A 14,914-nucleotide genomic window follows, 5' to 3' on the forward strand; every position below is an offset into this window, starting at 1 on the left:
TGTGTGTGTGTGTGTGTGTATGTGTGTGTGTGTGTGTGTGTGTTTAAGTTGGTGTGAGTGGGTGCCTCTTAGTCAACCTCTTAGTCGATGGACATGTTATGGATGTTGGTTTGCATCTTCTAGGTGCGGGACTAGAACTCTGGTCCTCAGGCACTGCAATAAGTGCCTTTTCTCGCTTAGCTATATTGCTTTGCTAGTTTTAAAGGCTGATAATAGAGAAGAAATGCAGATTGAAAGTGACATTTGAGACTGGAGGTCACTGAGCTCCAGCCCCGGGCCTGGAGTTATCAAAACCTGGGCAGTGTAGGGTAGCCGCTGACTCCTTTCAAATGACTTCCTATAATCTCCCAACACTGCTATCTTTTCCCCTCCAACACAGGTGACAAAGTGCAGAAGCAGCTTGCTCCCACTGCTGAATGGTGACCTTTCTGGCCAGTGTTAGGCTGAGGAGGCGGCCTACGTTGAATAAAGGCGGGGAACTGAGTGCCTGATTGTCAGGCCCAGTAGCCACGGCAGTCCCTGGCAAGTGAGGCTTCATCGAGTCCAGGAACCTACTGGAAGACGGGCCAGGGTAGCAGCCGCCGGAGCTGGAGCGGTTCCAGGGGCTCAAGCGCCACTCGCCCCCAACGGAGACCCGGAAGGCGCAGTGCAGCCCGCGCCCCGCCTCCGCCGGCGCCCCCTCGCGCCCCGGGTGGGCCCTGCAGGGCGGCGCGGCCCGGAGGCGGCGGGGAAGGCGGGGCGCCGAGGCCGGGCGGGCCGGGGCGGCGCCGAGCCGGGCCCGAGCGGGGCGCAGGGTGCTGGGCAGCCCGGCTGGGGTCGCGGGGGGAAAGATGACGAGCGTGGGGCTGCAGTTCCAGGCGAGCGCCGGGGACGCGGACCCCCAGAGCCGGCCCCTGCTGCTGTTGGGCCAGCTGCAACACCTGCACCGCGTGCCCTGGAGCCACGTCCGCGGGAAGCTGCAGCCCCGGGTCACCGAGGAGGTGAGCGGGCCGCGGCCGCCATGCGCCTGCCAAGCCCAGGCCCTGGGACACAGGCCCCGCCTCGCCCGCGCGCCGCGCCCGGCCCAGGGCGCAGGCCCGCGACAGGCCCGGCCTTCTGTCCCGAAGGCCCTGGCTGCAGCGAGGCCCGCTGAGCCTGAGTGGCTAGCCTGCCTGGGCCGAGCCACCTGCTTCCGCGCCTCCAGCCCCGGCCTTGCAGAAGGCCCAGTGGCGGCTTTCCGCGTGGCCTCTGGCCTCGAGACCCGCTTCCATGGATACTGGCCAAGGCCCAGGAGCCGGGCCTCCAAGTGTTTGAAGCAGAGGGTCCCCAGGCAGGCCTTGCCAGCGCGAAGCGCGGTCCCACGAGGGTGGTAGGATGCCAGAGAGCCAACCACACAGCTGCCTGGTGGTGGTGGCTGGGGTGCCTTAAACCAGCAGGCGTGGCCCGCGGGGCACATGTAGCCACACAGCACACGTTTTGAAGCCTGGTCTGTCTTCATATCTCCTTTCTAATCCAGCTCTGGCAGGCAGCTCTGGCCACGCTCAATCCCAATCCCACAGACAGCTGTCCCCTCTACCTGAACTGCGCCACAGTGGCAGCTCTGCCTTCCAGGGTGAGCCGGCATAACAGCCCTTCTGCGGCCCACTTCATCACCAGGCTTGTGAGAACCTGCCTGCCTCCTGGGACCCACCGGTGCATCCTGGTGAGTGCTGGGCCCTTCAGCGAACCTCAGCCCATGGCCCACCTCAAGCAGAGCAGGCTGGCTCATGGGATCTCCCATTCTAACCCTTCAACCACCAAGTGATTTACACCAGATCAGTTTGCGTGACAAATCAGAGATGCCAGCCTAGATTGATGGAGGCCTGGGCTTATGTCTGTAGGGAGCCCTGCTCATCTGTCTGGGAAAGAGTGGACAACATCTGGTGGCAGACATTTTTCTCACACAGCCTCAGGTTACTGTGGGGCACAGACCTCTTGGTTTGTAGAGCGGATATTGGGAGAGTCCTTTTGTAGCTTCAGGCCCACCTTGCTTCTCTCTCACTACAGATGGTCTGCGAGCAGTCTGAGGTTTTTGCCTCCGCCTGTGCCCTGGCACGGGCCTTCCCACTCTTCACACACCGATCAGCAGCATCCCGGCGCGCAGAAAAGAGAACCGTCATGGTGGAGTTCTTCCTTGTGGGACAAGACAATGGCCCAGTGGAAGTGTCCACCTTGCAAGTGGGTGTCTAGAGGGAACACTGCCTCCTGGGAGCTCAGGTGGAGAGCTCTTTCTGTCTCTTCCCCAGGGAAAGGCTACAGTGCTTTTCGGGGATCCCAAAAGAGGGTCTTGTGTTGTATTTTCAGGTCTCTTTGTTCGGTGCAGTTGTGATTTGATTATGCATGGTGGTCCCCTTAGGTGGGGAGCATTTTTGTGTGTTAGATGGGGAACACTTGTGTGTTAGGTGGGGAGCACCTTCGTGTGTGTTGTCTCACTGGAGCCCCGGAGGAAACCTGTGCAGGCTGGAAACCATTGCCAGCCTGTTAGTCAAGGGAGGCGTCTGACCTAGGCTGCCTTCCTGCTGTCTTGACCTGACTTCCACCCAGCAGCCAGAGACCAGCTTGTCCTTGCATTTTGGCTTCAGGAAGGCTGTCACTTGACCCTCAAGCGAGCCCCCTCCTCGGGGGCTTTGCCCTCTGTCTTCCTGATAGAGCTGGAAGGGGGCAGTCCTCCACGTCTGCCATCTTGTGTCAGCTCTCTGGTTTTGAAAACAGTCTAGTTACTTTGCTTGTTCTAACCCGCTTTCTCTACCAAACCCACCCAGACCTAGTTTGGGCTTCTTCTCTGTTTCTGAGGACCACGACGTGTCCATCCCTCCTTGGAGGGTGCCCACCAGTTCTCAAGCCTCTTGCCCCAACTGGCCTTCACTCTCTTACATTCTCTTTCCAAACTCTCTGGCCTTAGTGTCTCCACTCTGCAAGGTTTCCGCTACCTGTGGACTTCATCTGGCAGTGATGCTGAAGAATATGTCTGTCTGCTAATTCTAGGGGGTCCCTTTTGGGCTTCTGCCTCACCCACCTCCTGCCAGATCCCAGCTTGGAAGCCTGAACATAGCCCTCCCTTTTTTCCACTATGGCTAGCCCTGCCACTTCTATCCCCTCTGCACAGCTTTCTGTCCTCCCATGGTGATCCTGCATCCTTCAGCTAGCCAGGCGTGCTCACGTCTGGGCACTCTGGGGTGCTAAAGTCCCCACCCCTAGAGCTCTGAGCCCTGTAGACTTTAACCAGTTGCTTTGTCCTTATCTCCACTGACACTTTTCCCAGTCATCAGAGTCCGTTGCGTCGCCTGCCATGTACCAGGCGTCACATAAACAGGTACAGGAGAAGCGAATGGAGGTTGCTTCTCTTGTCAGTGAAACCCAGGTTGAAATGTTCTTCAGTCTCATTTGTTGCTTAGTGAGAACTCTGTGGAGGGTCTGCAGGGTTAGACTGCCTCCCGTGAGGCCAGTCCTCGGCCCAACACACATCCCACGCAGGCCACCGACTGCTGACAGGTGGCAAGGGCTCAGAAGCACAGCTCATATCTGAGCTGTCAGCTCCCAGGTCTCTCCTCGGAGACTTTGAGGTTTAATTACCTGGGACAGGCAGCGGCTCTTGTGATGGTCAGACAGCGGGGGCGGTGGCCGGCTGGCAGAATCGACTTATGCCTGCCCTCCTGACATACAAGTCCGGGGGAGGTGATGGTGAACTGCAAGCTAAAGCCCTGCGCCCCCGCAAGCCCCTTAATATCTGTTTCTTCCGGCCAGCACAGAGGCACTGACGTAGCCAGTTATCCCTGGCTTCTGAGGCTTTGGGTACATGATGGGACTAAATGGAGGTGGAGGTATGCTCAAGTCAGCTAGGAGGAAGGCTCTATATGGCAGAGAAAGATGGATGGGCAGGGGCCTAGAGCTGGGGTGGCTCTGCAGAGATCTGGAGCCACTGGTCTCTGGATACATCTAGCATCTACAGACCCTATTGGGCTGTCCCTGAGTTGTCCTTCCACAGAGCTAGGAGTCTAGTGGGGTTTGTTGTCTCAAGTTCCTAACCTATCCTGGGTCCTCTGAGGCTAATGACTTCTCTAAGACAGAACATGGTCCTGTTCCTTCTACAGCAATGCCCTATTAGACCATTCAGTGACAAGGAGGACAGGGCGACAGACCTCTTTTCCTCCAGAGGACTCACGGAAAGCAACCTTCTCAACATTGTAGGATGATGTTTTGAGGGATCCCCAAAGCATCTGCTCCCACCTGCTCCTTACCATACCTGTGAACAGCCTGAAGCCTTCTCCTAGAGTATTATATCTTTGATGTCTGTGGTCCTTGGGGAACTGGATGGGATGGGAAGAGAACATCCCTTCCCACCCTGCCCGTGGGCCCTACTGATGAACTTTGTTCTTCTTCCCTAGTGTTTAACCAATGCCACAGAAGGTGTCCGACTAGCTGCTCGCATTGTGGACACGCCATGCAATGAGATGAACACGGACATCTTCCTTGAGGTTTGTGGCCTTACCCTGCTAAGCTGAGGTGGGATGGGCTTCAGATCACAGACATGGCCAGAAAGCCATAAGCTTTTCTGTACTTTTTGTGACCTGGAAGTCCCAAGGCTGTTTTCATCAAGTCCTGGTGTCCATTTTGCTCCAGAAGATCAGCATCCTCAGCTGAGGGCATCGGTAGGCTAGGTCCTCACTGAGACCAGCTGCAGGAAGCTGAGTGGACAGGGCCTGTCTACCCCCTGGGCTTAAGAGAGAGGCACAGCCACTGGCCTCCAAGGTGGTTCCTTTCCCACCATGAGGCCACGGATAGACTCATCTCTGGCCTGAAGCCCAGCCTCGCCTCGAGTCGAGCCTTTTTCATGTGCCTCGTGTTGTTATCTTTTCCATGACTATGTCCAGGAGATTAGCCAGGTTGGCATGGAGCTGGGGATCACCCCCACCATCATCCGAGATGAACAGCTAAAGACCAAAGGATTTGGAGGTGCGTAGAGCTGCCCCTCCCACAGTTCTCACTGTCCAGGAGAGGCTGGGGGGCACCTGGGTGGCAGGAGTAGCCTTGGGAGCATTTGGCACAGGGTCCCCAGTCTCACCTTGTGGGGGACCTGAAAGGAACAGAATCAGCCTGGGTCCCAGGCCAAGAGCAGAGCTTGGAAGAAAAAACACCCCTGGGGGAGGCAGGGGCAGCCTTCCAGGTTCTGCTGCTGATCCTGGGAGTTATTAGACCCACATCCTTCCCGTCTTCTGTCTCCCACTTCCCATGCTCTTGCTCAGAGCCAGCTCAGTGAGGCCTTCCATTCCTCGATTACACATGTTCATGGACACTTTCAGGGTCCCGGTGGATAGTGTTCTCATATAGAAGATACTTCCCGTGACAGTCATGCAGTGGGGTTGTCCTGGCCTACATGTCTCTCTTAAAGCTATCTCATTCCCTGATATCCACATACTTAGGAACTAGAGGGGAAAGCTGGGCTGTCTCAAAGTCACTGACACAGTTTCCAGGGATTACGAAACAAGTTCCTCCCAAGGTCCTGGGCTCAGGCAGCAGCAGTCTTGGTCACATTCCTTTGCTGGCTTGGGGTTTCATCTGCCACAGCCATGTGAAGACTCGAGGAAGAGGGTCTTATAGGCTGCTTCCTGGCCTTGGGGCTGAGGGCAGGGGTAATGCCGGTCAGACTGTGTCCCCCATTTGGGTCCTCTCCAAAAGACAGGTCAACTCACAGTAAGGTGTCTGGGGACAGAGTTGGGAAGCATGACTAAGCCAGATGTTCACCTAGTCTTCAGAAGGCCTTGTCACTTGTGCCAAGTCCTGTTACAGATGAGACCCTCGGAGCTCCGTGATTAAGGAAGGAGAATTACAGGAAGGGAACGCTCATTGGTGGTATCCCTGGGGCCAGCTGTAGGAGCCATGCCAAGACCCCCCCCCCCAACATTAACCAGAAAAATACACCATGGCAGTGGCCATTTTTGTTGGGGAGTTTGTTTGAGGAGGTGGCAGTCGTAGTGGGCAGGATGAATTTGTCAAACAGGCATTTTTGCTTTTCTCATGGTTGGGTAGGGCACTTGATGCATAGCCTCTGTGCTCAGGCAGGCACCTTGTTCTTTGGGATGATGGAGCATGTAAGCAAAAAGGGAGGGAGGTGATGGGGCAAAGGCCATGGAGCTTCAGGAGGAGGAAGGCTCCAAGCTCAGGGTAGGGGACTCATGTGGGCAGGAGAGACCGTGAAGCATCTTGGTAAGACCCTTCTGTCCCCCCACCCCCACCCCCGGTGCGACGGGCACCTCACTTCTTTCTTTTCCCTACACAGGAATCTACGGGGTTGGCAAAGCTGCCCTCCACCCACCTGCTCTGGCAGTCCTCAGCCACACCCCTGATGGAGCCACACAGACCATTGCCTGGGTGGGCAAGGGCATTGTCTATGACACCGGTGGTCTCAGCATCAAAGGGAAGGTGAGATGTGGGTTTCAGGGTGCAATTCAGACTGGCACGTTCAAGTACCTCGTGCACTTAGTATCAGGAGTGGGCGATTGTTTTATTTAAAATCCCTCCTCTTCTCCACAACACAGTTATTTCCAGGACTACTCAGGAAATGGAACTAATAATACAAGTTTAAAAATAACCCAATAGCAAATAATTCTCTTTTATTGAATTCCACACATATTATCTTGCCAGTTGAAAATTTAGAAAAGAAAAATATTCCAATTCAAATAAAGAGAGCGGCAGCATATTAACACTTCAAATCTCATTAATGTATTTTAATAGGGAAAAGACCCACAAAATAAGTGTCCATCTCTGTCTCTGCTAATTGCTGCTGGATTATGGCCTTAAAGAAGTCTGCCTGAGTCTCTCATCATGTGAATTCAAATCTCTCCACCCTTCTGCACATGTCTGTGTTGGGTACACACAGGGACCAGGATTGTTCTTCTGCTCCTACTCAGAACCCCAGCCATTCCTCTAACTCTGAGGGGTTTCTGTCACACTAGGCAACTGATACCAGAGGCTCCTAGGGGGGAAAAGAAAACAAAAACCCAGTTCACCTTCTAGAATAATCCCAGTCCTGGCCATCTCCGAGATCATTCTAACAGCGTTCACATATGTCCAACTCCACCCTCAAAGGTTTATTGAGAACAACGAAGTAGCGGTGCTAGGGTCGGTCTCACACTCCTGTCCTGGGCTCCGGTGCCTCAATTGAAGCATAGATATCCCAGTCTGCAGTCCCCTACCCCCTCCATCCGCCCCTTCCCCCATCCCCCCTCTCTAGCATTTGCAAGTGCAGTTAAGTGAGCCACCCTGAGCCTCAGGCATCTTGCTGGGCTGTTGGGACCCAGAGTCAGGCATTAGCAGTAATTTGGTGCACTTCTCATACCAGAAACTCACATTCCTTTGTCACCATTAGCTCATCAGAGAAGCCCTGGAGTACAGGGAGGCTGTCAAATGGCAGACACAAGTTTCTCCAAGTTCCGCCTTGTGTTGCAGAGCTCACGTTAGTGCTGGTAATGCATGCTGCCCTGTGCCCTCCCAGGGAGGCTTGCCCTGTTATTACCACGGCCATGCCTCATCTAGAAACTATCTCCTGCTTCTGCCTCAGGCAGTGGCTGTCTGGGTCTGTCACTCTCATGGCTGCCCTGTGCTCCCACCGACCTGGAAGAGGCAGCTGAGGTGTGTCCCTCATACAATAGGGACAGTGACTCACAATTCAGTGGAATTCTTGCTTTTTTTAAAATCTATTTTATTGTATGTGTTTTGCCTGCAAGTGTGCACCACACACAAGTCTGTGGTTGGTTGTGAGATAGCATGGGGGTGCTAGGAACTGAACCCGGGCCACTCAGCAAGTGTTCTTGGCCGCTAAGCCATCTCTCCAACTCCAGGAGAGTTTTTAAACTTTAAAAGTTTCAAATTTAGCATTACTGCTTCATGGAGGGGCTTCTGCAAGTGAGGTCACCATGACTTGATTTCCCAGGGGCGCACGGAGAAGGACCCAGTGGCTTGTGGCTCCCTGTGAGGCCACAGCCTCCCCATAGCTTCAGTTTTCACATGAGGAGAATGAATACAACATCATGCCATGTGGACCAGGGCTTTGACACTCTCAGTAGCTGTGCCTTTTGTGTGTATGTCGATGTGACCGGGGCAGATGGCACCTTAGCATTGAGAACATTTCCCTTTATAATAATAGAAGCAACACGGGGCAGTCAGCAGACCTCACAGGAGCAGCCGAGCTTGGCACCTGGCTTGGGCGGTGACACCTGTGCAAAGGCACACCATGTTCCATGAACAGCTGGCAAAGGCAATTTCTGGGTGGGTCATTTCGAAATGGTTTTCTGCTAGGCCTGAAGCCCCATTTCTTCATTTCAGCGGGTCAGTGTGTTCTCTCTGATTAGGTCAGAAAGATGGCTTCTTTTCAGTCATGCAAGATGGATCCTTTTCAGTTGATGTTATTTTAAAGCAGCCCCTCCTACATCCAGAAAAAATACTGTCAGCTAAAATTCAAGCTCCCTGTGATACAATAGGGTCTCCAAAATGACTGTACATTTCAAGCCCGGATTCTTTTTTCTGAGGACTTGTTTTTATTTAAAATACAAACCTGTCAGTTTGAGCTGGAAGCCTATACAATGTAAAGACGCAACTGCATAATAGTTCATAGGAGGCGGCTTCTGCATTAGTGGCAGGGGGCTTCAGCTGCACGTAGTAGAGTAGAGATGCCCCCTACTGATGGTTGGCTGTCAGTGGCATAAGGAATAAGCAAGATATCCTGATATCTGCTCTCTGCAGCCAGATAGGAACTGGTGAAGAGGGAGAGGGGCAGGCGCAGAGCTGAGCCTCCCCAGAAAACCTACAGGGGTGGACAAGTGAAGGCCAGTGAAGGTGTCTTCAAGTGGCCACTGCAGGAGTAGACGGAAGATGGGCTGGAATGAGTGTGAGCATCTGTGGCAGGGACTGCATGGTCAGAAACTGGAGGGGCTAAGATAATAGGGCTCTTCCTCGGAGGAGAAGTGGGCAGGACGCTGTGTAGATTGTACCCTCGCCGCGGCTGGATATAGACCAAGGGGAGGCCTTCAGCACACTGTTGTGTCTGACTGTAGTCGGACTTAACTGCTAGAAGCTAGAGCTACACACAGGCTGGCTGCTAGCCTGTGCTCAGGAAGAATGGGATAGGCATGAGCCTGGGCTTACCCTATGTTCCCCTCAGAGGAGACACAACAGGAACCTGTGCCAAGTGTAGAACAAAGGCAAAATGGCTTATTGGCAAATACTTCACCTCCTGAGTCCCACGTCTGAGGAGGGAACCATAGTTCTGATAGCCACTGGGAAGCCCTGCCAAGCCTCTGGAGGTGTTGGCTGCATGACCGACCCCATGCAAGCCTTGGCTTCTTTGGAGTCAGGGTAGAGAAGAGGGCAGGGGCCATGAGTGTAGACTCCTAAGATGGCCTGGGGTCCGGGGTTCTGTGGGAGAACCCAGTCATGGTGAGTCTGGCCACTGTGGCTTCCTGGTCTCCCTCTACCATATTATCTATTGCTTGGCAGCCCCAAAACTCTACAAACAAGAGTTATGGCTCCTCCATTTCTGCGTTACTTCCTCTTGCTTTGGTAGAACAGCCCTCTTTGGCCAGTCAGTTTCATGAACTGTAGGTGCTCAGGGAGCACGGTGAGAGGCAGGGCCCTGGTGTGCCATTCCAGTTAGACTGCTGTCAGCCATGCTCCATGCTCACATGGCTTATGTGGCTTATACTCTCGCTTCCGGTCCTTTTGTGTGACTACAGACCACTATGCCAGGGATGAAGCGAGACTGTGGGGGTGCTGCAGCCATCCTGGGAGCCTTCCGAGCCGCCATCAAGCAGGTGAGGGCACAAGTTCTGGTTCCTCTCCCTCGGGCTGGGCTTGACTCCTCCCTCAGGACTGCACACCCCAGCAAAGGAGCTTAGCAGGATTTATCTGGTCAGAAGGGCTAACTCGGTGTGCTTGCTGAAGGTTCTCTGAAGGAAGTAGCCGTGGGTTCACATGTTTGGAGAAGTCCTTTGCTCCTGCGGTTGCTCTGGCATCTAAGACATGCTGGCAAGGAAATGCCCAGCAGGTCGGTTCTTCTGGACACCGCTCCAGCTGGTGCTGGGGTACCCAGTGATGGACATGGGGGGTGGCTCCACAGGAGGCCACAACCAGTGCTGTAAGTCCCTAGCTGTGGGAGTATCTCACCACACCCCCATACACACACACACACACACACACACACACACATACACACACACACACTTACACACACACACATACACACACACATACACACATACACACACACATACACACACACACATACACACACATACACACACACATACACACACACACGCACACGCACACGCACACACAGGCATACACACGCAAGCCTCTGCCCTCCCCTGGCTAACTCGGATACCCAAAGGCATTGACATTGCCCTCTTCAAAAGGAATGTGCCCCAGTGAGAGCCACAGACCAGCAAGGGCAGAGAGTTAGTCCACACAAGGACACTTGAGCGCCCACAGCCACTCTGTAGGGGTCCCACTGAGGAGTAAGAGGTGGAAAAGCTGTTTCTTGTCGTGGGGGCTGGGACTGCTACCTGCAGGAAGTGCAGATCACAGCTCCCAGGAAGTACTGGGTAGTAAAAGCTTGGGTAAAAATGATGGTCAGGAGGCTGAAGCAGAAGGACTGCCTCACATGTAAAGTTCTCATGCAGTGTGGTAAGATCGGCTGCATGGTCTGGACTCTGGAGGGCTTTCCCCTCTAACAGGGGACTTGCCAAATTGTACCTTCAGACCCGAGCTCCACTTCCTGCTCCTCAGGGCCCCAGTCTGTCTGTCTCCTGCAGTCTGCAGGTCTTAGAGCACCCGGCTCTCTCCCCCTTCTTCACTCCCTCCAGAATTCCCAGTCTATAATGGGACCTCTCACCTGCCTCTCCTCTCAGGGTTTCAAAGATAACCTCCATGCTGTGTTCTGCTTGGCTGAGAATGCTGTAGGACCCAACGCCACCAGGCCGGATGACATTCACCTTCTGTATTCAGGAAAGTAAGGCTTCCTCTCACTGTTGTTTAGACCTGTGGCTTCTTCCCAGAGCCAGGCCAGGTCAGCCTGGTCCTAACCAAAGGTGTCGGAGAACCCCACCCTGCCTACCCCGCCCCCGTGGTACCTCCTAAGGGATAAGGTGCTCCGTAGTCCTGGGGAGGGCACGTGCCATGGGACCACTCCTGCTCAGTTGCAGCAGCTGTATTTCTGAACTGGGTCCGTGCCTTGTCCAGGACTGTCGAGATCAACAACACGGATGCAGAGGGCAGACTGGTGCTGGCAGATGGGGTGTCATATGCTTGCAAAGACCTGGGGGCTGATATCATCGTGGACATGGCCACCTTAACAGGGGCACAAGTGAGTACCACACTTTACCTCCCCAGAAGCCAGAACCCTTGTTGGCAGGTGAGCGTGGGCCACGGTCATTCTGGAGGCAAGGTAGCACCCCCCTCCTGCTGTTGGACCCGAACCCATGCTCCGCCCACTTGTGCGTGGCTCCTCTCTGCCCTCCTCTCCCTCTCCCTCGCTGTGTTTTGTCTGCCCACTGCTCTGCTCTCGCTGCCCTTGCGTTCCCTGCCGGCTACCCTGGTACTTCCCTGGTACGGTTGCTTCCCTTGTGTCCTTGGCCTAGGGCATTGCCACAGGGAAGTACCATGCAGCCGTGCTCACCAACAGCGCCGAGTGGGAGGCGGCCTGCGTGAAGGCCGGCCGGAAGTGTGGGGACCTGGTCCACCCGCTCGTCTACTGCCCAGAGCTACACTTCAGCGAGTTCACCTCGGCTGTGGCGGACATGAAGAACTCAGTGGCGGTAGGTGTGGGGCCTGTGCTGAGGAGGGGCAGCGGTGGCCCTGAGGAGTGAGTATGGGAGTGTTTCCGAGCACCGGACGCCACAGTGCAGACTCCGAGGTCACTGAGCATGCTCACTGACCAGGCCCACAGCCGGTCGGATTTATTTGCCTCTTCAGCTCTTTTGTAGTGTTCCCTGTCCTGGGGTGGGGGGCGGGAGTAGATACCTTGCTCTGGGTCAGAGCCCTCTTCAACCATCTGGTTCAGCAGATAACTTCTGTGTGTATAGCTGATGGATAAGGATAGGTTAGAGAGAACCATCCACATTCCTCCCACTGCTGGGAAGAGGGTGTCATCAAATGTCCTCTTGTCCTCAGGACCGAGACAACAGTCCCAGCTCCTGTGCTGGCCTCTTCATCGCTTCCCACATCGGATTTGACTGGCCTGGGGTCTGGGTCCACCTAGACATCGCTGCTCCAGTGCATGCCGTGAGTGCCCCATGACTAGTCCTCAAGGCTGGGCAAGGGGCCCATTCCTTCCAGACACATCTCCATTTCCTCCTCATGGCCTGGGCCACTCCCTCCCTCTTATCCGGTTCCTGCAAAGCTCCTCTGGCACAGAACGGCCGCTGAGTTCATCAGAGAGGTTCTGTGTTCTGTGGTAGCCCAGCTGTGGCCCAGCCTCCAGCCAGCTGTGGTCCCTCTGACCTCTGGCCTCCTCATCCCTGGGAACAGAGGAGCTGCTGTGTCCTGTCCTCCCAGCCAGCCTGGCTTCTGCCTAGCAGGGGGCCCAGACCATCTCCATCCTGAGCTGCAGCTGTTAGCTAGGCTATGCCCACCACCCAGGCACCTTGTGAGCCCCGAGCATGTCAGGACGTCTGCAGGAAGGTCCAAGGCGCACAGCCTTGTGTCCTAGGACCTCCTTGTGGAGAAGCGGGGATTAGAGGCCTGAAGCTCCTTGCGCAGAGCTGCTCCTCTGGCTTAGGCTTGCCACTGTCCCTGTCCACAGGGTGAGCGAGCCACAGGATTTGGGGTGGCTCTCCTACTGGCTCTTTTTGGCCGTGCCTCCGAGGACCCGCTGCTGAACCTGGTATCCCCGCTGGACTGTGAGGTGGATGCCCAGGAAGGCGACAACATGGGGCGTGACTCCAAGAGACGAAGGCTCGTGTGACCACACAGTTCCTTACCTCACTTGGCACTGACTGATCTTAAGCAACTGAAAGATTAACGAACTCTTAAGATGGGTTTAGCCTCTCCTTCTGTTGCCAGTGGTGATGGGAGTGAGCCATTCTTTTCTTAGAAGCAGCTGAGGGGTTGGTGGGGTCTGAAGAAAATTGTCACAGATCCCATAGGTCTGCGCCTGCAAGCTCTGTCCCTTGCCCTCCACCCTGGTCTTTAGAACCACCTCAGGTCACCCTCTGTGGTGAGTGCACTTCCTGATCCAGGCCCTCAGTCTAGCTGGGGCTCCCTGGGGTACCCAGCCAGCCCATGCCTGGGTAGCTGTTAGGGACCCCATTCTGTGAAGCAGGAAGAGCCTCACAGTTCCCACCTACCCCTAACTCACTTGCAGTTGAATTAAATATGGCCACAACATACCCTTGCCTCTGCTCATTTTTTTCTCTAGTTTTCTGTCTAAACCTGCCTAGAGCCTGCCTGAGGCTGAGGTGCAGCCCTCAAGCTCTCTCTCTCTTCTGGTCCTGAGGTGGCTAGTTGAATCGGTCTTACAGCCCAGAGGCATGGAGTTTGGGACAGAGGACAGCAGCCCTCAGGCCCAGGCCTGTTTCCCAGCTGCTCTGGTTGTCTGAGTCTCACATACTGACATGGCTTCTGAGAGGCTCCGTTCATATTGGGGTGGGCCTGACTGAGAATCTCACAGTTCCTACCAGAGAAGTCGTAAGACACAAAGGGCCTGGTGTGGAAACCACCCGTGATCCCTGGGAGCCCAGCCAGGGTTCAGGGTCTGAAACACCACACCTAGGCTACAGGGAAGGGACAGGAGGCAGGCCTCACAGTATCTGGGGCTACGTTGACTCTCCAGTTTAGGCGAAACCCACCTGCTCTCTGTTTGTCTTCCAACGCAGTACATCGCATTGTGACTTCGTGAGAGATCAGAGCTAGGCCCCGTGAGTTGAGAGGGGCTTCCTACACCTCTGTAATGGATAGGGAGGCAAGGACCTGCCTGCATTTGTGCACAATGTGTGCCCTGGAATGTTGTACCAGTTCACTGACAAACCTCAGCCCAAGCCCCACAGATTCCACTTCTCTCCAGCCCTGGAAAGAAGGTGTCTGTCTCTGGGTCCGATACCATGCAAATGTCCATTAACCATTTACCGTGTACATAACCCCAAGTGGGCCGCAAACGTCGAAAGCCAACCCTTAGGCTCCAGCCCTATATGAGAAACTCTGCTTGACAGTTAATAACTGTTGTTGACAGTGGCCAGATGAGTGGGAAGCTGTGGGCTTCCGTGCAGGGGGAAGTGTGGCCGTGCTGGAGGGAAGTGTCACCAAGGTGGTCTGGCTTGCTCTCTAGGGCAGCTGGCACCATCCCCACCCCAGGCCAGGGAGCTGTGTCCATGTAGACACAGGAAGCAGGGATCACAGATCAGGGGAGCTGAGGCTCCCTTGTGTGAGTACAAAGGCAGCCACAGCGGTGGGGACTCAGCTGTGGATCAGCTGCAGCCTCAAGGCCTGGATGGCATGCCCAGTGCTGGGGCTTCTGGGGGTGAGTCAAAGGCTCTGCTTTCCCCAAGGTCAAAGGGCTTATAGGTAAAACTACTTCCCCAAGCAGGAGGAGTCACAGGATTGCAAGGCCTCTCTTGTGGCAGATGGAGAGCCTTGGAGTCAGGTCAGCCTAAGCTCTGGAGAGCTACACAGAAGAAATGTGGCTTGCCCAGTATAGGAGGAAGGTATGCAGAGGCAACCGGACCACCATCATCATGAAGACGATGTCCATTTTAACTGTCAACTTGACATAACCTAGAATCACCCAGGAAGAGTCTCAACGAGGGATTGTCTACACTGGGTCGGCCTACAGGCATGCATTTGAGGCATTGTCTTAAGTTCAATGTTGTGGAGAAGACACAGCCTGCCGTGGGTGGCAGCATTTCCT

At 54.9% G+C, this 14,914-nt stretch overlaps 1 protein-coding gene across 4 annotated transcripts; it reads left to right on the forward strand.

Annotated features, from left to right (window-relative positions):
* Positions 1–713: 713 nt before the first annotated feature.
* Npepl1 (aminopeptidase like 1) lies at positions 714–13,400 on the forward strand. Of its 4 annotated transcripts, none has more exons than XM_031372926.1 (12): positions 716–980; positions 1,496–1,681; positions 2,026–2,196; positions 4,404–4,493; positions 4,890–4,971; positions 6,296–6,438; positions 9,747–9,824; positions 10,923–11,023; positions 11,254–11,377; positions 11,696–11,828; positions 12,184–12,294; positions 12,815–12,953. In XM_031372926.1, the coding sequence occupies exons 1-11, from the start codon at positions 831–833 to the stop codon at positions 12,243–12,245; spliced, it is 1,320 nt and encodes a 439-aa protein (XP_031228786.1). In that variant the 5' UTR covers positions 716–830; the 3' UTR covers positions 12,246–12,294; positions 12,815–12,953. The 4 variants fall into 4 exon arrangements, with proteins under 4 accessions (XP_031228783.1, XP_031228786.1, XP_031228785.1 ...); XM_031372924.1 differs by having other exon boundaries at positions 717–980; positions 11,652–11,828; positions 12,815–13,400; XM_031372923.1 differs by having other exon boundaries at positions 714–980; positions 11,254–11,828; positions 12,815–13,400.
* Positions 13,401–14,914: the final 1,514 nt, after the last annotated feature.

This window comes from Mastomys coucha, unplaced genomic scaffold, assembly GCF_008632895.1.
Source record: "Mastomys coucha isolate ucsf_1 unplaced genomic scaffold, UCSF_Mcou_1 pScaffold15, whole genome shotgun sequence".
Classification (NCBI taxonomy): Eukaryota; Metazoa; Chordata; class Mammalia; order Rodentia; family Muridae; genus Mastomys; species Mastomys coucha.

Bases quoted from the DNA above. Each gene is read 5' to 3' on its own strand.
- Npepl1 (XM_031372923.1), top strand. From the start codon at position 831: ATGACGAGCGTGGGGCTGCAGTTCCAGGCGAGCGCCGGGGACGCGGAC. The intron at 4,972-6,295 runs GTGCGTAGAGCT...TTCCCTACACAG, and splicing joins AAAGACCAAAGGATTTGGAG to GAATCTACGGGGTTGGCAAA. The intron at 11,024-11,253 runs GTAAGGCTTCCT...TGCCTTGTCCAG, and splicing joins CACCTTCTGTATTCAGGAAA to GACTGTCGAGATCAACAACA.